Source organism: Mustela nivalis (assembly GCF_964662115.1).
Source record: "Mustela nivalis genome assembly, chromosome: 6".
Classification (NCBI taxonomy): Eukaryota; Metazoa; Chordata; class Mammalia; order Carnivora; family Mustelidae; genus Mustela; species Mustela nivalis.
The window spans coordinates 77914042-77941423 of record NC_139025.1 but is presented as its reverse complement, the minus strand read 5'-3'; the positions used below and the strand labels follow the sequence as shown (position 1 = coordinate 77941423).

Sequence of the window (27382 nt, the reverse complement as noted above, 5' to 3'; positions counted from 1 at the left end):
CCCTTCACCTGCCTTAGCATCCCTCTAGCACACAGATAAATATATTTATACACACAAGGCACACACACGAGATACACACAAACATACATGGACATGCACACAACTATAGAGGGGGAAGAGTTCTAAAATAATAAATCTAAGTCACCAGTCTCTGTTGCTAATTCTACCTCAATAGTCAACAGCAACTTGGGAAGCTTATTCAGTATTTAAGAATAAAAGTAATAGCATAATAAAATGTTAAAGAGGGGGAATATAGAAATAATCTAATCTAATCACGTCAGTTTTTTCAGTTGGAAAGGTTATGTAACATGATCAAAGAATTCAAGTCTTTAATGTGCAAATTAAATACATCAGCACTGAAGAAATATTAGTAACTGTAAAAAATTTTCCAAATCGAAACATACTTATGGACTAGTAATAAATTATCTGAGTCTTATGTTTAGGGGATTCTCCATAGTGATTACGGAGTCCAGCATGGGGATAAGTAACATAGAAACTGTAAAACAACAAGCAGGGTATGATAGCTCTCAAATGCCATGGAGCAATCCTTCCCAGTAGCTCTCAAGCTTTTTGGTCTCAGGGCTCTTTTATACTCTTAAGGATAACTGAAGATGCCAAAGAACTTTTGTTTAATGGATTCTGTATCTATTAGTATTCCCTATAATAGAAATTAAAACTGAGAAATCTTGAGTATTTGTTCATTAAAAATAATAGTAATAAACTCATTTCTTATTAAAATAAATAGTATCTTTATAGAAAAGCTAGCTATTTTTAAAATTTTTTGATTTAAATCCCAGTTAGTTAACCTAATGTAGTATTAGTGTCAGGTACACAATAGAGCGATTCAACTCTTCAATACATCACCTGGTGCTCGTCACAAATGACCTCCTTAATCCCCATCCTATTTCACCCATCCCTCGACCCACCTCCCTTCTGGTAACCATCAGTTTTTCTCTATAATTAAGAGTCTGTTTCCTGGTTTGCTTCTCTCCTTTTTTATCCCCTTTGTTTTGTTTCTTAAATTCCTCATATGAGTGAAATCATATTGTATTTGTCTTTCTCTGACTGACTTATTTCACTTAGTATTATACTCTCTAGTTTCATCCATGTAATTGCAAAGGGCAAAATTTCATTCTTTTTTAATAGCTGAGTAATATTCCATTGTGTGTGTATGTGCATATATAACATCTTATTTTTTTCTTGGAAAAAAAAACTGTTTTCAAGAAAAGTTGTGAGAAGAATAACATTATTTCACATTTTAAAAATCTCTTTAACATCTGCCTTAGTAGAAGACAGCATTCCAATATTTACTTCTGCATTTGTTTTTTTGTGGTACATTTTAAAAGAATATATTTGTATATTAATGTATATGAAGAAAATCTGGTATCACACATATATTTGGAAAAATGAGTATTTGAGTTGCCTTCTCATATAATTGTGAATATTCTTTGATAGTACACCAAAACTTGACAGGTTGTAACTTCTTAATGGTGGGTTGAAATGTGGATTCTAAAATCACATTTTAAAAATGCATGTATTATTTTTAAAAATACAATGTACAGATCATTTGAAAAATACTGGTTCTGTGAGTTATGCAGATCTTCTAAACGTTAACACATTTCTTTATATATCAAAAGATAACATTTATTAATATCACCACTGACCTATTAGGCAGTCTTTAAGTATTGAAAAACTATCAATATTGTGATGATAGAAGTATATTCTCCAAAATTTTTCTTTGATACTCAAATTTTTTTGCTTTTATTTTTTTAAAATTTCTTTTCTGTGTTCTAGAATTCATTGTTTATGCACGACACCCAATGCTCCATGCAATACATGCCCTCCTTAATACCCACCTTATTATTGGTCACAGCAAAAGCATTCTATACATAAGGATTACTACACTACTCTTTATTTCAAAATGTGTGTCTCCCCTTTCCATAATACAGAATTGTCTCTATGTAGCTCCTGCCCAGCCACAGCTTTTATTTTCTAGCCCTCCTTATATCTAAATACAGCTATGGCTTGTCCTCACTAATGGCATCTGATTGAAAGTGATATGGGTAACCTCTGAGCCAAAACTTTTTAAAAGAGAGGTATAACTGACATCAGGTATTAATTTCAAGTAGTGTACAATATAATGGTTTGTTATATGTATATACTGCAAGATGATCACCACAGTAAGTCAATTAATGTCCATGACCATATATTGTTGCCAAGTTTTTTTCTTGCAATGAGAATTTTCAAGATCCACTCTCCAACCTACTTTCAAATATGTAATACAGTATTATAAACTAACTCACTATGCTACACTTCATAGTCCCATGAGGTATTCATTTTATAACTGGAAATTTAAAACTTTAGCCAAGACTTTTAATACTTCTCTTATATTTTCCTGGTGCAGATTAATTCTAATGGCTATCCAGTTCTATAGGTTGGTGACCCTAGAAGGCAGAAACAGCCTGGATCTCTGAAACACTATGTGGAGGAGAGGTACTCATTGAACACTAGCTAAAATAAAAACTCAGCAAGATACCTTTAAAGGCAGGCTAGGGGCCTAGAAAAATATAAAAGTCTCAAAGTTCAAATAAACACATAGATTTCCTAGTAGTCACAATCTAAGTAGAAATTTAGAGAAAAAAACTATTTCATAAAAACCAAACCAAACCAAACCCAGACCCGTCTTTATGGAATTCATGACTTTTTGAAATTGTACAATCGCCCTTTTAGTTTCCCTGCCAAAAACATTGGTGCATCGCAGACCTGTGCTTTCCCAGTGGAGGCTCAGTTACTTTCAGAAGATTAGAAATTCCAACCCTTTGTTGTCACTGCACTTCCGGACTACTTTGGCCCCAGAATGTGGGTTTCTAATTCCCCAAACCACTGCTATTTCTAGGGGAATCCATATACAAAGTTTGGAAATAAGTGAAATTTCCCCCCAGCCTTCTGCTCTTTTTCTGACCCTTCTAGTAATATATATCCCTCCTTCCTTCTCATGTATTAAAATTTGATCCCAAAAAAAGGATCTAAAAACTCATTCACATTAGTCATGAATGAAGGATTAAGGCTATGGCTACTCTTATAAGTTGCAACTCTTATCCTATGATGAGAATTTTAAGCCTTAATGTACTTGTTAGCTTGTAAAATTAAATGACTAAGAGGAAGCATGTGAGTCTGGCTATGAGTTCAGACTCTAAGGCCAGAATTTCCTGGATATGAATTCATATTCCACTACTTACCAGTTATGTGACCTTGGGTAAGTTATTACTTAATTTCTTATGCTTCAGTTTTCTTACTTTATAAGGGATAATAAAAGTGAACTGCTACATAAGAATATTACTAATAAGGCTATATAGAAAAAGTTAACAGACATTATGAAGTACATACTTCAAATTGAAGATTTATATGTTTAAGATAAATTATTAAATTTTAATGTTGAGCACTATATGAAAGGAGACACCCATAAACCCCTAATCTGCTCTCCCAAACTTAGTAGATCGCATCCAGAAATAGAAAAATCTATTCATGTTTTAGAATCAAATATAAAAAGTATTTTTCAAATATTTAGGGTTAAGTAAAATATATGATACATTTTATCAAGAATTCCTGTTATTAAAATTAAGTGTGTTTGAATCAAATATAATATTTATGTTATTTCAGGTGAAAATGGTCATTAAAATACAGTTTAAAAACTCAAGCATTGTAATTCACCACCCAGAATCTTCTTCATATTAGATTGCAATACATGGATACTGAAATAATAACTTCTGAAAAACCAAGGATTATCATGAAACAACATATAAATAAGGGATGTTTGAAATAAACATTATTGAAATAAAAGCTCACAAACAGTATTTCCTAGAAAAAGAGAAAAAAACCTTCTTGACTGTCTATTGAGCAACTTGACTATGTTTTCTTTACAGTCAAAAAAATTGGCTGGGGGGAGGAGTCAAGATGGCGGAGAAGTAGCAAGCTGAGACTGCTTCAGCTAGCCGGAGATCAGCTAGATAGCTTATCTAAAAATTGCAAACACCTGAAAATCCATCGGCAGATCGAAGAGAAGAAGAACAGCAATTCTGGAAACAGAAAAACAACCACTTTCTGAAAGGTAGGACCGGCGGTGAAGTGAATCCAAAGCAACAGGAAGAGAGACCCCGGGGGGAGGGGCTGGCTCCCGGCAAGCGGCGGAGCAACCGCGCACAAAATCAGGACTTTTAAAAGTCTGTTCCGCTGAGGGACATCGCTCCAGAGGCTAAACTGGGGTGAAGCCCACGCGGGGTCAGCGTGGCCTCAGGTCCCGCAGGGTCACAGAAGGATCAGGGGTGTCTGAGTGTCGCAGAGCTTGCGGGTATTGGAACGGGAAATCCGGCTACAGAGACAGAGCCGACAGTAAGCTCACAGCTCGGTGTTACCTTGAACCGGTCGCAGGCTCGGTGAGCTCGGAGCGTGGCCGGAGGTGAGGCAGACGGGAGTAACTGGGCGCTGTTCTCTGAGGGCGCACTGAGGAGTGGGGCCCTGGGCTCTCGGCTCCTCCGGGCCGGAGACCAGGAGGCCGCCATTTGTATTCCCGTCCTCCGGAACTCTACGGAAAGCGCTCAGGGAACAAAAGCTCCTGAAAGCAAACCCGAGCGGATTACTCACCCCGGCCCCGGGAAGGGCAGTGTAATTCCGCCTGGGGCAAAGACACTTGAGAATCACTACAACAGGCCCCTCCCCCAGAAGATCAACAAGAAATCCAGCCGAGACCAAGTTCACCTACCAAGGAGTGCGGTTTCAATACCAAGGAGAGCAGCAGAATTCCAGAGGAGGAGAAAGCCAAGCACGGAACTCATGGCTTTTTTCCTGTGATTTTTTTTAGTCTTGCAGTTAATTTAATTTTTTCTTTCTCATTTTTTTTTTTTTTTTCTTCTCACCTTCGGGTAAAATTTTTTTTTTTAACTGTTACCCTTTTTTTTTTTAACGATTTTTTACTAGTTTATCTAATATATATATTTTTTCATTTTTACATTTTTCTTAGGTGTTTTCTTTTTTTAAAAATTCTTTTCTTTTCTTTTTTCTTTTTTTTTCTTTCTTCCTTTTTGAACCTCTTTTTATCCCCTTTCTCCCCACTCACGATTTTGGATCTCTTCTAATTTGGTTAAAGCATATTTTCCTGGGGTTGTTGCCACCCTTTTAGTATTTTACTTGCCCCTTCATTTACTCTTCTCTGGACAAAATGACAAGACGTAAAAATTCAACACAAAAAAAAGAACAAGAGGCAGTACCGAAGGCTAGGGACCTAATCAATACAGACATCGGTAATATGTCAGATCTAGAGTTCAGAATGACAATTCTCAAGGTTCTAGCCGGGCTCGAAAAAGGCATGGAAGATATTAGAGAAACCCTCTCGAGAGATATAAAAGCCCTTTCTGGAGAAATAAAAGAACTAAAATCTAACCAAGTTGAAATCAAAAAAGCTATTAATGAGGTGCAATCAAAAATGGAGGCTCTCACTGCTAGGATAAATGAGGCAGAAGAAAGAATTAGTGATATAGAAGACCAAATGACAGAGAATAAAGAAGCTGAGCAAAAGAGGGACAAACAGCTACTGGACCACGAGGGGAGAATTCGAGAGATAAGTGACACCATAAGACGAAACAACATTAGAATAATTGGGATTCCAGAAGAAGAAGAAAGAGAGAGGGGAGCAGAAGGTATACTGGAGAGAATTATTGGGGAGAATTTCCCCAATATGGCAAAGGGAACGAGCATCAAAATTCAGGAGGTTCAGAGAACGCCCCTCAAAATCAATAAGAATAGGCCCACACCCCGTCACCTAATAGTAAAATTTACAAGTCTCAGTGACAAAGAGAAAATCCTGAAAGCAGCCCGGGAAAAGAAGTCTGTAATATACAATGGTAAAAATATTAGATTGGCAGCTGACTTATCCACAGAGACCTGGCAGGCCAGAAAGAGCTGGCATGATATTTTCAGAGCACTAAACGAGAAAAACATGCAGCCAAGAATACTATATCCAGCTAGGCTATCATTGAAAATAGAAGGAGAGATTAAAAGCTTCCAGAACAAACAAAAACTGAAAGAATTTGCAAATACCAAACCAGCTCTACAGGAAATATTGAAAGGGGTCCTCTAAGCAAAGAGAGAGCCTACAAGTGGTAGATCAGAAAGGAACAGAGACCATATACAGTAACAGTCACCTTACAGGCAATACAATGGCACTAAATTCATATCTCTCAATAGTTACCCTGAATGTGAATGGGCTAAATGCCCCTGTCAAAAGACACAAGGTATCAGAATGGATAAAAAAACAAAACCCATCTATTTGTTGCCTCCAAGAAACTCATTTTAAGCCCGAAGACACCTCCAGATTTAAAGTGAGGGGGTGGAAAAGAATTTACCATGCTAATGGACATCAGAAGAAAGCAGGAGTGGCAATCCTTATATCAGATCAATTAGATTTTAAGCCAAAGACTATAATAAGAGATGAGGAAGGACACTATATCATACTCAAAGGGTCTGTCCAACAAGAAGATTTAACAATTGTAAATATCTATGCCCCCAACGTGGGAGCAGCCAACTATATAAACCAATTGATAACAAAATCAAAGAAACACATCAACAATAATACAATAATAGTAGGGGACTTTAACACTCCCCTCACTGAAATGGACAGGTCATCCAAGCAAAAGATCAGCAAGGAAATAAAGGCCTTAAACGACACACTGGACCAGATGGACATCACAGATATATTCAGAATATTTCATCCCAAAGCAACAGAAGACACATTCTTCTCTAGTGCACATGGAACATTCTCCAGAATAGATCACATCCTCGGTACTAAATCAGGACTCAACCGGTATCAAAAGATTGGGATCATTCCCTGCATATTTTCAGACCACAATGCTCTAAAGCTAGAACTCAACCACAAAAGGAAGTTTGGAAAGAACCCAAATACATGGAGACTAAACAGTATCTTTCTAAAGAATGGATGGGTCAACCGGGAAATTAAAGAAGAATTGAAAAAAATCATGGAAACAAATGATAATGAAAATACAACGGTTCAAAATCTGTGGGACACAACAAAGGCAGTCCTGAGAGGAAAATATATAGCGGTACAAGCCTTTCTCAAGAAACAAGAAACAAGAAAGGTCTCAGGTACACAACCTAACCCTACACCTAAAGGAGCTGGAGAAAGAACAAGAAAGAAACCCTAAGCCCAGCAGGAGAAGAGAAATCATAAAGATCAGAGCAGAAATCAATGAAATAGAAACCAAAAAGACAATAGAACAAATCAACGAAACTAGGAGCTGGTTCTTTGAAAGAATTAATAAAATTGATAAACCCCTGGCCCAACTTATCAAAAAGAAAAGAGAAAGGACCCAAATAAATAAAATCATGAATGAAAGAGGAGAGATCACAACTAACACCAAAGAAATACAAACTATTATAAGAACATACTATGAGCAACTCTACGCCAATAAATTTGACAATCTGGAAGAAATGGATGCATTCCTAGAAACATATAAACTACCCAACTGAACCAGGAAGAAATAGAAAGCCTGAACAGACCCATAACCAGTAAGGAGATTGAAACAGTCATTAAAAATCTCCAAACAAACAAAAGCCCAGGGCCAGACGGCTTCCCGGGGGAATTCTACCAAACATTTAAAGAAGAACTAATTCCTATTCTCCTGAAACTGTTCCAAAAAATAGAAATGGAAGGAAAACTTCCAAACTCATTTTATGAGGCCAGCATCACCTTGATCCCAAAACCAGACAAGGATCCCACCAAAAAAGAGAGCTATAGACCTATATCCTTGATGAACACAGATGCGAAAATACTCAACAAAATACTAGCCAATAGGATTCAACAGTACATTAAAAAGATTATTCACCACGACCAAGTGGGATTTATTCCAGAGCTGCAGGGTTGGTTCAACATCCGCAAATCAGTCAATGTGATACAACACATCAATAAAAGAAAGAACAAGAACCATAGGATACTCTCAATAGATGCTGAAAAAGCATTTGACAAAGTACAGCATCCCTTCCTGATCAAAACTCTTCAAAGTGTAGGGATAGAGGGCACATACCTCAATATCATCAAAGCCATCTATGAAAAACCCACCGCAAATATCATTCTCAATGGAGAAAAACTGAAAGCTTTTCCGCTAAGGTCAGGAACACGGCAGGGATGTCCATTATCACCACTGCTATTCAACATAGTACTAGAGGTCCTAGCCTCAGCAATCAGACAACAAAAGGAAATTAAAGGCATCCAAATCGGCAAAGAAGAAGTCAAATTATCACTCTTCGCAGATGATATGATACTATATGTGGAAAACCCAAAAGACTCCACTCCAAAACTGCTAGAACTTGTACAGGAATTCAGTAAAGTGTCAGGATATAAAATCAATGCACAGAAATCAGTTGCATTTCTCTACACCAACAGCAAGACAGAAGAAAGAGAAATTAAGGAGTCAATCCCATTTACAATTGCATCCAAAACCATAAGATACCTAGGAATAAACCTAACCAAAGAGACACAGAATCTATACTCAGAAAACTATAAAGTACTCATGAAAGAAATTGAGGAAGACACAAAGAAATGGAAAAATGTTCCATGCTCCTGGATTGGAAGAATAAATATTGTGAAAATGTCTATGCTACCTAAAGCAATCTACACATTTAATGCAATTCCTATCAAAGTACCATCCATCTTTTTCAAAGAAATGGAACAAATAATTCTAAAATTTATATGGAACCAGAAAAGACCTCGAATAGCCAAAGGGCTATTGAAAAAGAAACCAACGTTGGTGGCATCACAATTCCGGACTTCAAGCTCTATTACAAAGCTGTCATCATCAAGACAGCATGGTACTGGCACAAAAACAGACACATAGATCAATGGAACAGAATAGAGAGCCCAGAAATAGACCCTCAAATCTATGGTCAACTAATCTTCGACAAAGCAGGAAAGAATGTCCAATGGAAAAAAGACAGCCTCTTCAATAAATGGTGCTGGGAAAATTGGACAGCCACATGCAGAAAAATGAAATTGGACCATTTCCTTACACCACACACAAAAATAGACTCAAAATGGGTGAAGGACCTCAATGTGAGAAAGGAATCCATCAAAATCCTTGAGGAGAACACGGGCAGCAACCTCTTCGACCTCTGCCACAGCAACATCTTCCTAGGAACAACGCAAAAGGCAAGGGAAGCAAGGGCAAAAATGAACTATTGGGATTTCATCAAGATCAAAAGCTTTTGCACAGCAAAGGAAACAGTTAACAAAATCAAAAGACAACTGACAGAATGGGAGAATGGGAGACTAGTGTCCAGAATCTATAAAGAACTTAGCAAACTCAACACCCAAAGAACAAATAATCCAATTAAGAAATGGGCAGAGGACATGAACAGACATTTCTGCAAAGAAGACATCCAGATGGCGAACAGACACATGAAAAAGTGCTCCATATCACTTGGCATCAGGGAAATACAAATCAAAACCACAATGAGATATCACCTCACACCAGTCAGAATGGCTAAAATCAACAAGTCAGGAAATGACAGATGCTGGCGAGGATGCCGAGAAAGGGGAACCCTCCTACACTGTTGGTGGGAATGCAAGCTGGTGCAGCCACTCTGGAAAACAGCATGGAGGTTCCTCAAAATGTTGAAAATAGAACTGCCCTATGACCCAGCAATTGCACTATTGGGTATTTACCCTAAAGATACAAACGTAGTGATCCAAAGGGGCACGTGCACCCGAATGTTTATAGCAGCAATGTCCACAATAGCCAAACTATGGAAAGAACCTAGATGTCCATCAACAGATGAATGGATCAAGAAGACGTGGTATATATACACAATGGAATACTATGCAGCCATCAAAAGAAATGAAATCTTGCCATTTGCGACAACATGGATGGAACTAGAGAGTATCATGCTTAGCGAAATAAGTCAAGCAGAGAAAGACAACTATCATATGATCTCCCTGATATGAGGAAGTGGTGATGCAACATGGAGTCTTAAGTGGGTAGGAGAAGAATAAATGAAACAAGATGGGATTGGGAGGGAGACAAACCATAAGTGACTCTTAATCTCACAAAACAAACTGAGGGTTGCTGGGGGGAGGGGGTTTGGGAGAAGGGGGTGGGATTATGGACATTGGGGAGGGTATGTGCTTTGGTGAGTGCTGGGAAGTGTGTAAACCTGGCGATTCACAGACTTGTACCCCTGGGGATAAAAATATATGTTTATAAAAAAAAATTGGCTAATACTTAATATTTTAAATTATTGAATATTGATTATTGTTAATTTTTGAAATGCAAAATGGTTTCATGTATTTTGTTTTTGTAAGAACATAAAAACAATATTACATATTATAAACAGTGTGGATGCCCACAAATTTCAGTATAGTCATTGCCTTTGGAAAGGGGGAGATAGATTTAGAAATGATACCAAAAAAACATCCTGTAAATAAAAGGCATATAAGGCAAACACGGAAAAATACAAATATTTATTACATGTGGGAAATGTTCTTTACTGTTCTGCATGCTTACCTAAAATACAGTAATAAAAACATATCTATGAGGAGACTTCTACATAAGATGATGAGATAAACACAGCTACTTTAGTCTATCTCCCACTGCTCAGTTAACTTATTATGAAACATAAATAGGAAAATCTGCATCAGCACCAGAACACAGTTTTATAAACTGGTATTATATGTGAAGCCTATGAAATAAAACCAAATTTGTAGAAGTCTTTGAAAATATTTTATCACATGAAGGGACAGTACATGGGAGGAGATCTTGAAAGATCCACATCTCCATTGGCAGAAGCTTAAGATGTTTTCCAAAGAAAATATTCAGGTGGCTTACAAATATAGAAAAAGATGCTCACCATCATTTATCATCAGAGAAATAAAAATCAAACCCATGATGAGAAACCATCTCATACTTGTCAGAATGGCTAAAAGTAATAACACAAAACCAACAGGTGTTTGTGAGGATGAGGACACTGGTGGTGGGAATACAAACTGGTGCACCCACTCTGGAGAACAGTATGGAGGTTCCCCAAAAGGTTAAATGTAGAACTACCCTATGATCCAGCAGTTACATTACTAGGTATATATCCAAAGGAGATAATAATACAAACTGAAGATTCAAAGGGGTACATATACCCTGATGTTTATAGCACCATTATCAACAATATCCAAACTATGGAGAGAGCGTAGATGTCCATCAACCGATGAGTGGATAAAGAAGATGTGAAAATATATATATGTATATATTTACATAAAATGGAATGTTACTCAGCTATCAAAAAGAATGAAATCTTGTCATTTGCAATGATGTCAATGGAGGTAGAGTATATTATGCCAAGTGAACTAAGTCAGTTAGAGAAAGACAAATACCATATGATCTCATATAAATGTGGAATTTAAGAAAGAAAACAGATTACATATGGGAAGGGAGGGAAATGTTGTTCACATTTACCAAGTGAACAAACTTCAGTGGCCTTTTTCTTTTTTTTTTTTTTCATTGATCCCTATACAATTCAGTTTTTATGCTGCAGCAGTTCATCAGTTATAGCATACCATGCGAAAACCTTTCTCTAGAAATTTTATTTCCTCAGTGTTAGGAGGATACTCTCCAATGACAGAATGAAAATTTTTGTTTAAATGTCTGAAACAGAGTTACTCTCCCTCCCTCATCAGGCTGGCCATGTAAGCTTCTGTCTCACTTGAAATATTTGGCTAAGACCTTTACTAGGTCTCAGTGGAGCTTAGGGAAATGCAAGAATTACAATTAAATTATCACTAGGAAAAAAATCTAGGAAGATTGTCATTAATATCAAGACATATTCCAGTGACATTCTCCAATTTTAAAGACAATTTAAAAAATCTTGGAAACAACTAGGTCGGGAGGAGTCAAGATGGTGGAGAAGTAGGAGGCTGAGACTACATCAGGTAGCAGGAGATCACCTAGATAGCTTATCTAAAGATTACAAACACCTACAAATCCAACGGGAGATCACAGAGAAGAAGAACAGCGATTCTAGAAACAGAAAATCAACCAATTTCTGAAAGGTAGGACTGGCGGAGAAGTGAATCCAAAACGACAGGAAGATAGACAGCGGGGGGAGGGGCCAGCTCCTGGCAAGTGGCGGAGCAACGGAGCACAAAATCAGGACTTCTAAAAATCTGTTCCACTGAGGGACATTGCTCCAGAGGCTAAACCGGGTGAAGCCCACACGGGGTCAGCATGGCCTCAGGTCCCACAGGGTCACAGAAAGACCGGGGGTGTCTGAGTGTCGCAGAGCTTGCAGGTATTAGAACAGGGAAGCTGGCTACAGAGACAGAGCCAAGGAGTGAGCTCTCCGCTCGGGGTTACCTTGAACAGGTCACAGGCTCGGTGAGCTCAGAGCATGGCCGGAGGCCAGGGAGACGGGAGTAATTGGGCGCTATTCTCTGAGGATGCACTGAGGAGTGGGGCCCTGAGCTCTCGGATCCTCTGGGCCAGACACTGGGAGGCCGCCATTTTCATTCCCATCCTCTGGAACTCTACGGGAAGTGTTCAGGGAATAAAAGCTCCTGAAAGCAAACCCCAGCTGATTACTCAGCCTGGTCCCTGGTAAGGGCAGTGCAATTCCGCCTGGGGCAAAGACACTTGAGAATCACTACAACAGGCCCCTCTCCCAGAAGATCAACAAGAAATCCAGCCAGGATCAAGTTCACCTACAAAGGAGTGCAGGTTCAATACCCAGGAGAGCAGCAGAATTCCAGAGGAGGAGAAAGCAAAGCACAGAACTCATGGCTTTCTACCCATGATTCTTTAGTTTTGCAGTTAATTTAATTTTTTCTTCTTTTTCAATTTTTTTTCTCCTTCTGCTAAACTTTTTTTAACTTTTACCCTTTTATTTTTTAATGTTTTAAAACTAGTTTATCTAATATATATATATTTTTCTTTTTTATATTTTTTCTTTATTCGTTTTCTTTTTTAATTGTTTCTTTTTTTTTCTGAACCTCTTTTTACCCCCTTTCTCCCCCCCCCCCCCCCACGATTTGGGATCTCTTCTGATTTGGTTAAAGCATATTTTCCTGGGATCTTTGCCACCCTTTTAGTATTTTACTTGCTCCTTCATATACTCTTATCTGGACAAAATGACAAGGCAGAAAAATTCACCACAAAAAAAAGAACAAGAGGCAGTACCGAAGGCTAGGGACCTAATCAATACACATATCTGTATAATATGTCAGCTCTAGAGTTCAGAATGACGATTCTGAAGGTTCTAGCTGGGCTCGAAAAAGGCATGGAAGATATTAGAGAAATCCTCTCAGGAGATAAAAAGCCCTTTCTGGAGAAATAAAAGAATTAAAATCTAACCAAGTTGAAATAAAAAAATGAGAGGCAATATAAAATGGAGGCTCTCACTGCTAGGATAAATGAGGCAGAAGAAAAAAATAGCGATATAGAAGACCAAATGACAGAGAATAAAGAAGCTGAGCAAAAGAGGGACAAACAGTTACTGGACCATGAGGGGAGAATTCGAGAGAGAAGTGACACCATAAGAGGAAACAACATTAGAATGAATAATTGGGATTCCAGAAGAAGAAGAAAGAAGGGAGCAGAAGGTATATTGGAGAGAATTATTGGAGAGAATTTCCCTAATATGGCAAAGAGAACAAGCATCAAAATCCAGGAGGTGCAGAGAACCCCCCTTGAAATCAACAAGAATAAGTCCACATCCCATCACCTAATAGTAAAATTTACAAGTCTTAGTGACAAAGAGAAAATCCTGAAAGCAGCCCGGGAAAAGAAGTCTGTAACATACAATGGTAAAAATATTAGATTGGCAGCAGACTTATCCACAGAGACCTGGCAGGCCAAAAAGAGCTGGCATGATATATTCAGAGCACTAAATGAGAAAAACATGCAGCTAAGAATACTATATCCAGCTAGGCTATCATTGAAAATAAAAGGAGAGATTAAAAGCTTTCGACAAACAAAAACTGAAAGAATTTGCAAACACCAAACCAGCTCTACAGGAAATATTGAAAGGGGTCCTCTAAGCAAAGAGACAGCCTAAAAGTAGTAGATCAGAAAAGAACAGAGACAATATACAGTAACAGTCACCTTATAGGCAATACAATGGCACTAAATTCATATCTCTCAATAGTTACCCTGAATGTTAATGGGCTAAATGCCCCAATCAAAAGACACAGGGTATCAGAATGGATTAAAAAAAAAAAAAACCATCTATATGTTTCCTACAAGAAACCCATTTTAGAACCGAAGACACCTCCAGATTTAAAGTGAGGGGGTGGAAAACAATTTACCATGCTAACGGACATCAGAATAAAGCAGGGGTGGCAATCCTTATATCAGATCCATTAGATTTTAAGCCAAAAACTATAATAAGAGAGGAGGAAGGACACTATATCATACTCAAGGGATCTGTCAAACAAGAAGATCTAACAATTTTAAATATCTATACGCCTAACGTGGGAGCACCCAACTATATAAACAATTAATAACAAAATCAAAGAAACACATCAACAATAATACAATAATAGTAGGGGACTTTAACACTCCCCTCACTGAAATGGACAGGTCATCCAAGCAAAAGATCAACAAGGAAATAAAGGCCTTAAATGACACACTGGACCAGATGGACATCACAGATATATTCAGAACATTTTATCCCAAAACAACAGATTACACATTCTTCTCTAGTGCACATGGAACATTCTCCAGATAAATCACATCCTTGGCCCTAAATCAGGTCTCAACCTGTATCAAGAGATTGGGATCATTCCCTCCATATTTTCAGACCACAATGTTCTGAAGCTAGAACTCAATCACAAGAGGAAATTTGGAAAGAACCCAAATACAAGGAGACTAAACAGCATCCTTCTAACGAATGAATGGGTCAACCGGAAAATTAAGAATTGAAAAAATTCATGGAAACAAATGATAATGAAAACACAATGGTTCAAAATCTGTGGGACATAGGGGGCCTGGGTGGTTCAGTGGGTTGGGCCGCTGCCTTCAGCTCAGGTCATGATCTCAGGGTCCTGGGATCGAGTCCTGCATCAGGCTCTCTGCTCAGCGGGGAGCCTGCTTCATTCTCTCTCTCTCTCTCTGCCTGCCTCTCAGTGTACTTGTAATTTCTCTCTGTCAAATAAATAAATAAAATCTTTAAAAAAAATCTGTGAGACATGGCAAAGGCAGTCTTGAGAGGAAAATATATAGAGGTACAAGCCTTTCTCAAGAGACAAGAAAAGTCTCAAGTACACAACCTAATCCTACATCTAAAGGAGCTGGAGAAAGAACAAGATAGAAACCCTAAGCCCAGCAGGAGAAGAGAAATCATAAAGATCAGAGCAGAAATCAATGAAATAGAAACCAAAATAACAATAGAACAAATCAACGAAACTAGGAGCTGGTTCTTTGAAAGAATTAATAAAATTGATAAACCCCTGGCCCGACTTATCAAAAAGAAAAGAGAAAGGACCCAAATAAATAAAATCATGAATGAAAGAGGAGAGATCACAACAAACACCAAAGAAATACAAAAAATTATAAGAACATATAATGAGCAACTCTACGCCAAAAATTAGACAATCTGGAAAAATGGATGTATACCTAGAGACATCTAAACTACCACAACTGAACCAGGAAGAAATAGAAAACCTGAACGACCCATAACCAGTAAGGAGATTGAAACAGTCATTAAAAATCTCCAAACAAACAGAAGTCCAGGGCCAGACGGCTTCCCAGGGGAATTCTACCAAACATTTAAAGAAGAACTAATTCCTATTCTCCTGAAACTGTTCCAAAAAATAGAAATGGAAGGAAAACTTCCAAATTTATTTTATGAGACCAGCATCACCTTGATCCCAAAACCAGACAAGGATCCCATCAAAAAAGAGAACTACAGACCAATATCCTTGATGAACACAGATGCGAAAATTCTCACCAAAATACTAGCCAATAGGATTCAACAGTACATTAAAAGGATTATTCTCCACGACCAAGTGGGATTTATTCCAGAGCTGCAGGGTTGGTTCAACATCCGCAAATCAATTAATGTTATACAACACATTAATAAAAGAAAGAACAAGAACCATATGATACTCTCAATAGATGCTGAAAAAGCATTTGAAAAAGTACAGCATCCCTTCCTGATCAAAACTCTTCAAAGTGTAGGGATAGAGGACACATACCTCAATATCATCAAAACCACCTATGAAAAACCCACCACAAATATCATTCTCAATGGAGAAAAACTGAAAGCTTTTCCGCTAAGGTCAGGAACACGGCAGGGATGTCCATTATCACCACTACTATTCAACACAGTACTAGAAGTCCTAGCCACAGCAATCAGACAACAAAAGGAAATTAAAAGCATCCAAATCAGCAAGGAAGAAGCAAAAGTATCACTCTTTGCAGATGATATGATACTATATGTGGAAAACCCAAAAGACTCCACTCCAAAACTGCTAGAACTTGTACAGGAATTCAGTAAAGTGTCAGGATATAAAATCAATGCACAGAAATCAGTTGCATTTCTCTACACCAACAAGACAGAAGAAAGAGAAATTAAGGAGTCAATCCCATTTACAAATGCACCCAAAACTATAAGATACCTAGGAATAAACCTAACCAAAGAGGCTAAGAATCTATACTCAGGAAACTATAAAGTACTCATGTAAGAAATTGAGGAAGACACAAAGAAATGGAAAAATGTTCCATGCCCCTGCATTGGAAGAACAAATATTGTGAAAATGTCTATGCTACCTAAAGCAATCTACACATTTAATGCAATTCCTATCAAAGTACCATCCATTTTTTCAAAGAAATGGAACAAATAATCCTAAAATTTATATGGAACCATAAAAGACCTCGAATAGCCAAAGGAATATTGAAAAAGAAAGCCAAAGTTGGTGGCATCACAATTCCGGACTTCAAGCTCTATTACAAAGCCATCATCATCAAGACAGCATGGTACTGGCACAAAAACAGACACATAGAACAATGGAATAGAATAGAGAGCCCAGAAATAGACCCTCAATTCTATGGTCAACGAATCTTCGACAGAGCAGATAAGAATGTCCAATGGAAAAAGGACAGCCTTTTCAATAAATGGTGTTTGGAAAATTAGACAGCCACATGCAGAAAAATGAAATTGGACCATTTCCTTACACCACACACAAAAATAGACTCAAAATGGGTGAAGGACCTCAATGTGAGAAAGGAATCCATTAAAATCCTTGAGGAGAACACAGGCAGCAACCTCTTCGACCTCAGCCACAGCAACATCTTCCTAGGAACATTGCCAAAGGCAAGGGAAGCAAGGGCAAAAATGAACTACTGGGACTTCATCAAGATGAAAAGCTTCTGCACAGCAAAGGAAACAGTCAACAAAACAAAGAGGCAACCCATGGAATGGGAGAATATATTTGCAAATGACAGTACAGACAAAAGGTTGATATCCAGGATCTATAAAGAACTCCTCATACTCAACACACACAAAACAGATAATCACATAAAAAAATGGGCAGAAGATATGAACAGACACTTCTCCAATGAAGACATACAAATAGCTATCAGACACATGAAAAAATGTTCATCGTCACTAGCCCTCAGGGAGATTCAAATTAAAACCACATTGAGATACCACCTTACATCAGTTAGAATGGCCAAAATTAGCAAGACACGAAACAACATGTGTTGGGTGAGGATGTGGAGAAAGGGGAACCCTCTTACAATGTTGGTGGGAATGCAAGTTGGTGCAGCCACTTTGGAAAACAGTGTGGAGATTCCTTAAGAAATTAAAAATAGAGCTTCCCTATGACCCTGCAATTGCACTCTTTACCCCAAAGATACAGATGTAGTGAAAAGAAGGGCCAGCTGTACCCCAATGTTTATAGCAGCAATGGCCACAGTCGCCAAACTGTGGAAAGAACCAAGATGCCCTTCAATGGACGAATGGATAGGAAGATGAGGTCCATAAACACTATGGAGTATTATGGCTCCATCAGAAAGGATGAATACCCAACTTTTGTAGCAACATGGACGGGACTGGAAGAGATTATGCTGAGTGAAATAAGTCAAGCAGATAGAGTCAATTATCATATGGTTTCACTTATTTGTGGAGCATAACAAATAGCATGGAGGACAAGGGGAGATGGAGAGGAGAAGGGAGTTGAGGGAAATTGGAAGGGGAGGTGAACCATGAGAGACTAGGGACTCTGAAAAACAATCTGAGGGGTCTGAAGGGGCAGGGGGTGGGAGGTTGGGGGAACCAGGTGGTGGGTATTAGAGAGGGCACAGATTGCATTGAGCACTGGGTGTGGTGCAAAAACAACGAATACTGTTACACTGAAAAGAAATTTTTTAAAAAAGAGACTATAAATAAAAAAAATAAAAAGAGATGACGATGGAACATTATGCTTAATACTAAAATGAAACAGGATAGTACAAGAAAACAAAACAAACCTTTATCAAATTAAATCCAGTAGTACATGAATAAGTTAAAACATAATAGCCAAATGGGTTTTATACCAGAGATGCAGGGTTGGCTTAACATTCAATAATCAATCCCTGTAATTCACTATATTATAAGACTGAAACAAACAAAAAAGTTCATCCCAATAGATGCTAAACAGCATTTGTTAAGATCCTACATCTATCCATTCATTTAAAAAAAATTCTTAGCAAGCCAAGAAGAGAATGAAACTACCTCAACCTGACAAAAGGCATCTATTTGGCAGATAATGTAAATAATGTAAATAATTTAACAGGCAAATAATGTAACATTTCCCCTTTAAGGTCAGGGATGAGGCAAGGATGTCCACTCTCACTGTTTTTAGTTAACATTTTCTTAGAGGTCCTAGTCATAGGCATGTAAAATAGATAAGGCATATAGATTGGAAATGAAGAAGTAAAATGCTCTAAGACTGTAGGATAGAGATCAATATAAAAATATAACAGGCAAATGGGAGGACATAATTAAGCACATACCACTTTTATAATGAAAAACTAAAATGTGAAGCAATGTGAAGCAATATTCAAACTATTATAATAAGACCCTCCAAAGAATTAATCATTAGAAAATTATGATAAATTCATAACTTAATATATTTTATTTGGCTATTTCATCTCACAGTTAACAATAAACTTACTTACCAGCCGTTATACGTGTCTGACTCTTTTTAATCCTTTCCTTTACAGATGTTGAAGGTGCTTTCTTAGTACCATGAATGGTGGTTGTTGTGAGCTCGTTTAGATTCCAGTGAGTCCAAAACCCTTTTTGAGGTTTTAAACCTGTTAATATAAAATGTAATTTAGTCAGGAAATTAGCATTTGAAAATATCTTTTAATTTCTCAAAGCATTTTTGAGTATTACATGTTTCAGCCTCACAATAATCCTGTGGAAATTGTCAGTCTCAAGTGAGAGAAAGTCTATAAGAAATATTAATGTCTTATTATGTAAAATAATAGAAAAAAGGTAAAACTTGATATCATCTTCTGACTCATAGACATAAGCTAAGTTCAATGATGGACATAAGAGGAAGTTAATTATTATAAAAACTTGGAAAGGACCTAAATATCCAAAAAGACTGTTATCTATACAATGGATTATGAAGTAGCCACTAAAAATGATCTTGTAAATATTTGTTAACATAGAAAGGCATTTGTAATATGTTTTTTTGAAGAACAATTTTTACCTATTGTGTATGTGTGGCTGTAGCTTAAGTGTTAACATGATTGCTTCCAAGTATAGGTGACTATCATTGTTATTCCTTGTTTGTGTCTCCTAACATTTTAAAGTAATATTTATGAATCAATCGTAGGAATCAAAAAGTAACAAAAATAAATTATTTTATTTAAGTTCAGTTTAGTTAAAAATACTTTATTATTAATTTCAGGGGTAGAATTTAGTGATTCACCAGTTGCGTATAACACCCAGTTCTCATTACATCAAGTGCCCTCCTTAATGGCCATCACCCAATCACCTCTTCCTCACTCACCTCCCTTCAGCAACCCTCAGTTTGTTTCATAGAGTGAAGAGACTCTCATGGTTTGCCTCCCTCTCTGATTTCATCTTATTTTATTTTTCCTTTTCTTCCCCTATATTCATCTGTTTTATTTCTTAAATTCCATATATGAGTGAAACCATATGGCATTTGTTTTTCTCCAACTGATTTGTTTCGCTGAGCACAATACCCTTTAGTTCCATCACAACATTGCAAATGGCAAGATTTCATTCTTTATGATGGCTGAGTAATATTCCTATATATGAATATGCATATATATATGTATACACACACACACACACACCGTATATATATTGGGTATACGTATACCACATCTTTATCCAATCTATATGTATACCACATCTTTACCCAATCATCTGATGACATCTGAGCTCTTTCCATATTTTGGCTATTGCGGACATTGCTGCTATAAACCTTGGGGTACATGTGCCCCTTTGAATCACTGCTTGTTTCTTTGGATAAATAACTAGTAGTACGATTGCGAGTTGTAGAGTAGCTCTATTTTTAAATTTTTCAGAAATCTCCATACTGTTTTCCAGAGTAGCTGTACCAGTTTGCATTCCCACCAATAGTCTAAGAGGGTTTCCCTTTCTCTGCATCCTCACCAACATCTGTTGTTTCCTGAGTTGTTAATTTTAGCCACTCTTACCAGTATGCGGGTGGCAGCTTAGATCAGTTTTTATTTGTATTTCTCTGATGATGAATGATGTTGAGCATTTTCTCATGTATCTGTTGGTCATTTGGAAGGCATTCTTTATTTTTAGCCTTGATGATTTTTAATTTCTTATTTTAATGTCAATTTTTACAGTTTTATTGAAATATAATTGACAAAAAATGTTGGTAAGTTTAGGGTATGCAACTGTATTGATTTGATACACTTACATATATTGGAATGATCACTCCATAGACAGCTAACAGTTCCATCATGTCACATAATTCTTTGTTATAGTGGGAATATTTAAAATCTATTCTCTTCATAACTTTCAGGTATATGATACAGTTTATCAACTACAATCAACATGCTATGTATTTTCTCCAGAACCTATTCATCTTATAACTGGAAGTTTGTATGCTTTGATCAATCTCTACCCATTTTCCCCATCCCCTGGCAACCACCAAATTCTTTTCTGTTTCTATGACTTTGGCTTTTTTAGATGCAATATATAAGCGATACCATACAGTATTTGTATGTTTCTGTCTGATTTGTTTTACTTAGTATAATGCATTCAAGGTTCATCCATATGGTTGCAAATGGCAAAACTACCTTCTCTCCTATGGCCAAACAATATTCCATTGTCTGTATAGATCCATCTTCTTTATCCATTCATCCATTGACAGACACCTAGATTGTTTCCATATCCTGGCTGTTGGGAATAATGTGAAATGAACATGGGAGGACAGATATCTCTTTTGGTATGTTTTTATTTCTTTTGGATATATATCCCGAATTTGGATTGTTACATGGTAGCTCTATTTAAAATTTTTAGGAACCCCTCTATTGTTTTCTAATAACAACACCAATTTACTTTCTTACCAACAGTGCACAAGGGTTTGCTATTCTTTACATCCTTGCCAAGACTTACTTTTTGTCTTTTTGGTATGAGCCATTCTGATTGGTATGAGATAAGATCTCATTGTGATTTTGATTTGTATTTCCCTGATGATTAGAGATGTTTAGCATCTTTTCATGTGTCTGTTGGCCATCTGTATGTCTTCTTTAGAAAAGTGTCTACACAGTTCCTCTATCCATTTTTAAATTGGATTTTTGTTTGTCTGTTTTTGTTTGCTTGCTAGTCAATTATATGAATTCTTTATATAATTTGAATTTTAACTCTTTATCATATCAGAATATGATTTGCAAATATATTCCATGAGTTGCCTTTTAATTTTGTTGATGGTTTCCTTCACTAGCATAAGATTTTTAGTTTCATGCAGTCCCACTTAATTTCTCCTTTTGTTGCTTGTGTTTCTGGTGTCATAGCCAAAACAATTTTTTTCTAAGATTGATATCAAGGATTTTCCCCCTATATTTTCTTATAGTTTGGCCATTCAGTTCTTATTTTTAAGTCTTTAATCTTGAGTTAATTTTTTGTGAATGGTATTAAAAAGTCCAATTTGGGGGCACCTGGGTGGCTCAGTGGGTTAAAGCTTCTGCCTGTGGCAGCTCAGGGCATGATCTCAGGGTCCTGGTATCAAGCCTTGCAACATTGGGCTCTCTGCTCAGCAGGCTCCCTGCTGAGCAGAGAGCCTGCTTCATCCTCTCTCTCTGACTGCCTCTGCCTACTTGTGTTCTCTGTCTAATAAATAAATAAAATCTTTAAAAATAAATAAATAGTCCAATTTCATTCTTCTACATGTGGTTATCCAGTTTAACCATCACCATTTATGGAAGAGAGTATTATTTGACTGTATTTGTGAGGGTTTATTTCTGGGCTTTGGATTCTATTCCATGGGTCTATGTCTATTTTTATGGCAGTACCATATCATTTTGATTACTGGAGCTTTGTAGTGTAATTTAAAATCAAGAAGTCTAATGCTTCCAGCTTTGATATTTCTCTGGATTTCTTTGGCTTTCTTTTGGATTTCGAACATTGAAATTAAGCTGATGTCAATGGCTTAAATCAAATGATGCTGTCCTGACTGTATCATTTGGGAGAAAAACTTGACCAGAATGGGACTAAAGTAAAGGCCATTGTAACCAGGGAAAAATTGGGGTGGGGGTGGGGCGGCGGGGATGGGTTAGCGGAAGGGCAATCAGCTTTGTTTTGCTCAATAGAAAAGAAAAAAAAAGAGAGAGAAAGAAACAACCCTTATCTGGGCGAGTGCAAAATTTGTGATTCCATACAAATTTTAAGGTTGTTTTTTCTATTTCTGTGAAGAATGTCATTGGAATTTTGATAGGAAATATACTGAATCTATGGATGGCTTCACATAGTATGGACATTTTAACAAAATCAATTCTTTCAATCCATGAACACAGGATACCTTTCCATTTGTTTGTGTCTTCTTCAATTTCTTTCATCAAAATCTTGTAGTTTTCAATATACAGCTCTTTAATTTCCTTGACTGAATTTATTCCTAAGTACTTTATTGTTATTTAAGCTATTGTGAATGGGATTGTTTTCTTTACTATTTCAGATATTTTATTGTTAGTATAGAGAAATGCAACTGATTTTGTATAGTGATTTTGTACCCTGAAACATTGCTGAATTCACTGATTAGTTCTAACAGTTTTTTGGTGGAGTCTTGAGGTTTTTCTATACAAAGCCATAACTGAGATATTGAGTGTTCAGCTCCAGACCACTGCAATAAAGTGAATATCAGAATAAAACTAGTTGAATGAATTTTTTGGTTTCACAATGGCTATAAAAGTCATGTTCACCCTATGCTATAGTCTATTAAATGTATTATATAGCATTATGCCTAATTTAATATACAAACTTTAATTTAAAAACTTTGGTTAAAAATGTTATTACCTAAGCTTTCAATGAGTTGTAATCACTAATCACAGATCACCATGCCAAATGTAATAATGAGAAAGTCTGAAATTTTGTGAGAATTACCAAATTCTCATGGAGACATGAGGTAAGCAAAAGAGAAAATGGTGCTGACAAGCTTGCTTGATGAAGGGTTACCACAAACTTTCAATTTGTTAAAAAAAAAAAAATGCCACATCTGTGAAGCACAATAAAATGAGGTATGCCTATAGATTATATCATCTACAAAAAAGGAAATTTCTCTTCTATCATTCCATTTTGGATGCATTTTACTTAGTTTTTTTTTTTTTTTTTTTTTTTTTTTCCTCCTTTCCTGATTGCTTTGGCTAGAACTTCCAACACTCTGTTAAATAGGAATGGTAAGAATGGATACCTTTGTCTTGTTCCTCATCTTAGAGGAAAAGCTTTTCAGTCTTCCACCACTGAATTTGTTAGCTATGGGCTTGTCATAGATGGACTTTATTATGTTAAGGTATGTTCCCTCTATACCCAATGTGTAGAGTGTTTTTGACATGAAAGGATTTGTAATTTCTCAAGCACTTTTTTCTGCATCTGTTGAGATGATTATGTGGTTTTTCTCCCTCATTTTATTAATATGGTGTATAACATTTGTTGATTTGCATATGTGGAATCATCCAGCATCTTAGAGATAAAACCTGCTTGTTCCTGGTTTATGATCCTTTTAATGTGTTGTTGAATTTGGTTTCTAATATTTTATTGAGAATATTTGCATCTATATTCATTAGGGATATTGGTCTGTAATTGTCTTGTAGTGTCCTTATCTGTCTTTAGTATCAGGGTAAAGTTGCCCTCAGAAAATGAGTTTGGGAGTTTGGTTTTTTTTGGAAGAGTTCTAGAAGGATTGACATTCTTATTTACATGTTTGGTATAATTCACCAATGGGACCATATGGTCCTGGGCTATACTTTCTTGGGTGGTTTTTAAATACTGATTTTATTCTCCTTACTATTATTGGTCTGTTACTATTTTTCTATTTCTTCATGATTAAGTCTGGAGGAATTTTATGTTTCTAGGAATTTATCCATTTCTTCTAGGTTGTCCAATTTTTTTGGTATATAATTGTTCACAGTGGTCTCTTTGGATCCTTTGTATTTCTGTGGTATCAGTTGTAATATATTATCTTTCATTTTTATTTATTTGAGTCCTTCTTTTTCTTCTTCTAGCTAAAGATTTGTCAATTTTACATTTCAAAAAAACAGCTATTAGTTTCATTGATTTTTTTTTCTATTGTCTTTCTGATCTCTATTTCATTTACTTATGCTCTGATCTTTCTTATTTCCTTCCTTCTGTTAACTTTGGGTTCAGTTTGTACTTCTTTTTCTAGTTCCTTGAGGTATAAAGTTAGGCTGTATGTTTGAAGTCTTTCTTTTTTTCTTAATGTAGGTAATTAATACTATAAACTTCCTCTTTAAGATGGGTTTGGCAGAATCCCATAGTTTTGGATATGTTGTATTTCCATTTTCATTTGTTTCAAGATATTTTTAAAATTTTCTTTTGATTGATTCTTTGACCCACTCATTGTTCCTGAGTGTGTTGTTTAATTTGTGCATATTTGTGATTTTCTAACTTTCTTCCTGTTATTGATTTCTATGTATTTTGATTGGATTATATGATTAGAGTAATTATAGTTAAGTAAGGATTTACTGATGTCGTCTAATTGTTTTATGGCATCTTTGTGGCTGCTTTGTTCCATTCTTTCTCTTTGCTTCCTTCGTGAATTGATGATTTTCCATAATGGCTTGCTTTGATTTCCCTCTCTTTACCTCTCATGAATTTGCTTAGGTTTTGCTTTGTGGTTAATGTGAGGGTTACATAAAACATATAAGTCTATTTTCTGCTTATAATTTAACTTTGACTTCATACCCAAACTACTCTTCTACTCCCCCTCTTTTATGTTTTTGGTGTCACTATTTACATCCTTTTATATTGTCTCTCCATGAAGAAATTATTATAGCTATCAATATTTTTAATATTTTTGTCTTTTAACTTTCATACTGGAATTAAGTGGTTAACATACTACCATTCTACAGTATTAGAATATTCTGAATCTAACTACACGCTTACCTTTGCCAGTGTGTTGCATATTTTTATAAAATTTTTTGTTATTAATTAGTGCCCTTTCATTTCAGCTTGAAGAATGCCTTTCAGTACTTCTTGTAAGGCAGTTCTGGTGAATTTCTTAGCTTTTGTTTGTTAGAGAAAATATCTCACCTTCATTTTTTTAAAAAAATCCCCTTTTATTTTACAAATTCTGTCATATTTTTTTTCTTTTTCATTTTATTTTATTTCTTTTCAGTGTTCCAGAATTTATTGTTTATGCACCACACCCAGTGCTCCATGCAATTCACGCCCTCCATAATACCCACCACCAGGATCACCCACCCCCCCCACCCCCCCTCCCCTCTGAAACCCTCAGTTTGTTTCTCAGAGTCCACAGTCTCTCGTGGGTTATCTCCCCCTCCAATTTCCCCCAACTCACTTCTCTTCTCCTTCTCCCAGTGTCCTCCATGTTATTCCTTATGTTCCACAAGTAAGTGAAACCATATAATTGATTCTTTCTGCTTGACTTATTTCACTCAGCATAATCTCCTCCAGTCCTGTCCATGTTGACACAAAAGTTGGGTATTCATCCTCTCTGATGGAGGCATAATACTCCATTGTATATGTGGACCATATCTTCTTTATCCATTCGTCTGTTGAAGAGCAACTTGGTTCTTTCCACAATTTGGCATCTCTGGCCATTGCTGCTATGAACATTGGAGTACAGGTGGCCCTTCTTTTCACTACTTCTGTATCTCTGGGGTAAATACCCAGGAGTGCAATTGCAGGGTCATAGGGAAGCCCTATTTTTAATTTCTTAAGGAATCACCATACTGTTTTCCAAAGTGGCTGCACCAACTTGCATTCCTACCAACAGCATAAGAGGGTTCCCCTTTCTCCACATCCTTTCCAACACTTATTGTTTACTCTCTTGTTAATTTTTGCCATTCTAACTGGTGTAAGGTGGTATCTCAATGTGGTTATGATTTGAATCTCCCTGATGGCTAATGATGATGAACATTTTTTCATGTGTCTGTTAGCCATTTGTATGTCTTCTTTGGACAAGGTTCTGTTCATGTCTTCTGCCCATTTTTTGAAGTGATTATCTGTTTTGTGTCTCTTGAGTTTGAGGAGTTCTTTATAGATCTCAGATATCAGCCCTTTGTCTGCAGTGTCATTTGTGAATATCTTCTCCCAATCTGTGGGTTGCCTCTTTGTTTTGTTGACTGTTTCCTTTGCAGTACAGAAGCTTTTGATTTTGATGAAGTCCCAAAAGTTCATTTTTGCTTTTGTTTCCTTTGCCTTTGGAGACACATCTTGAAAGAAGTTTCTATGGCTGATGTTGAAGAGGTTACTGCCTATGTCCTCCTCTAGGATTCTGATGGATTGCTGCCTCATGTTGAGGTCTTTTATCCATTTTGAGTTTATCTTTGTATATGGTGTAAGAGAATGGTCGAGTTTCATTCTTCTACACAATTTTCCCAGCACCATTTATTGAAGAGACTGTCTTTTTTCCACTGTATATTTTTTCCTGCTTTGTCAAAGGTTATTTGACCATAGAGTTGAGGGTCCATATCTGGGCTCTCTACTTTGTTCCACTGGTCTATGTGTTTGTTTTTGTGCTGGTACCATGCTGTCTTGGTGATCACAGCTTTGTAGTAAAGCTTGAAATCAGGTAACGTGATGCCTCTGGTTTTGTTTTTCTTTTTTAACATTTCCTTAGCAATTTGGGATCTCTTCTGGTTCC

General features: G+C 36.7%; 2 protein-coding genes across 4 annotated transcripts in view; both read right to left on the bottom strand.

Moving 5' to 3' along the window:
• GABPB1 (GA binding protein transcription factor subunit beta 1) overlaps window positions 1-27382 on the bottom strand; it is a 975210-nt gene that overhangs the window by 243496 nt on the left and 704332 nt on the right. The window lies entirely within an intron of this gene.
• FAM227B (family with sequence similarity 227 member B) overlaps window positions 1-27382 on the bottom strand; it is a gene marked incomplete at its 3' end in the record, with an annotated part of 171152 nt that overhangs the window by 100865 nt on the left and 42905 nt on the right. The window contains exon 11 of the mRNA XM_082734424.1: window positions 19206-19343. Within this exon, the coding sequence (XP_082590550.1) occupies window positions 19206-19343 (138 nt within the window). The remainder of the gene's footprint in view (window positions 1-19205; window positions 19344-27382) is intronic.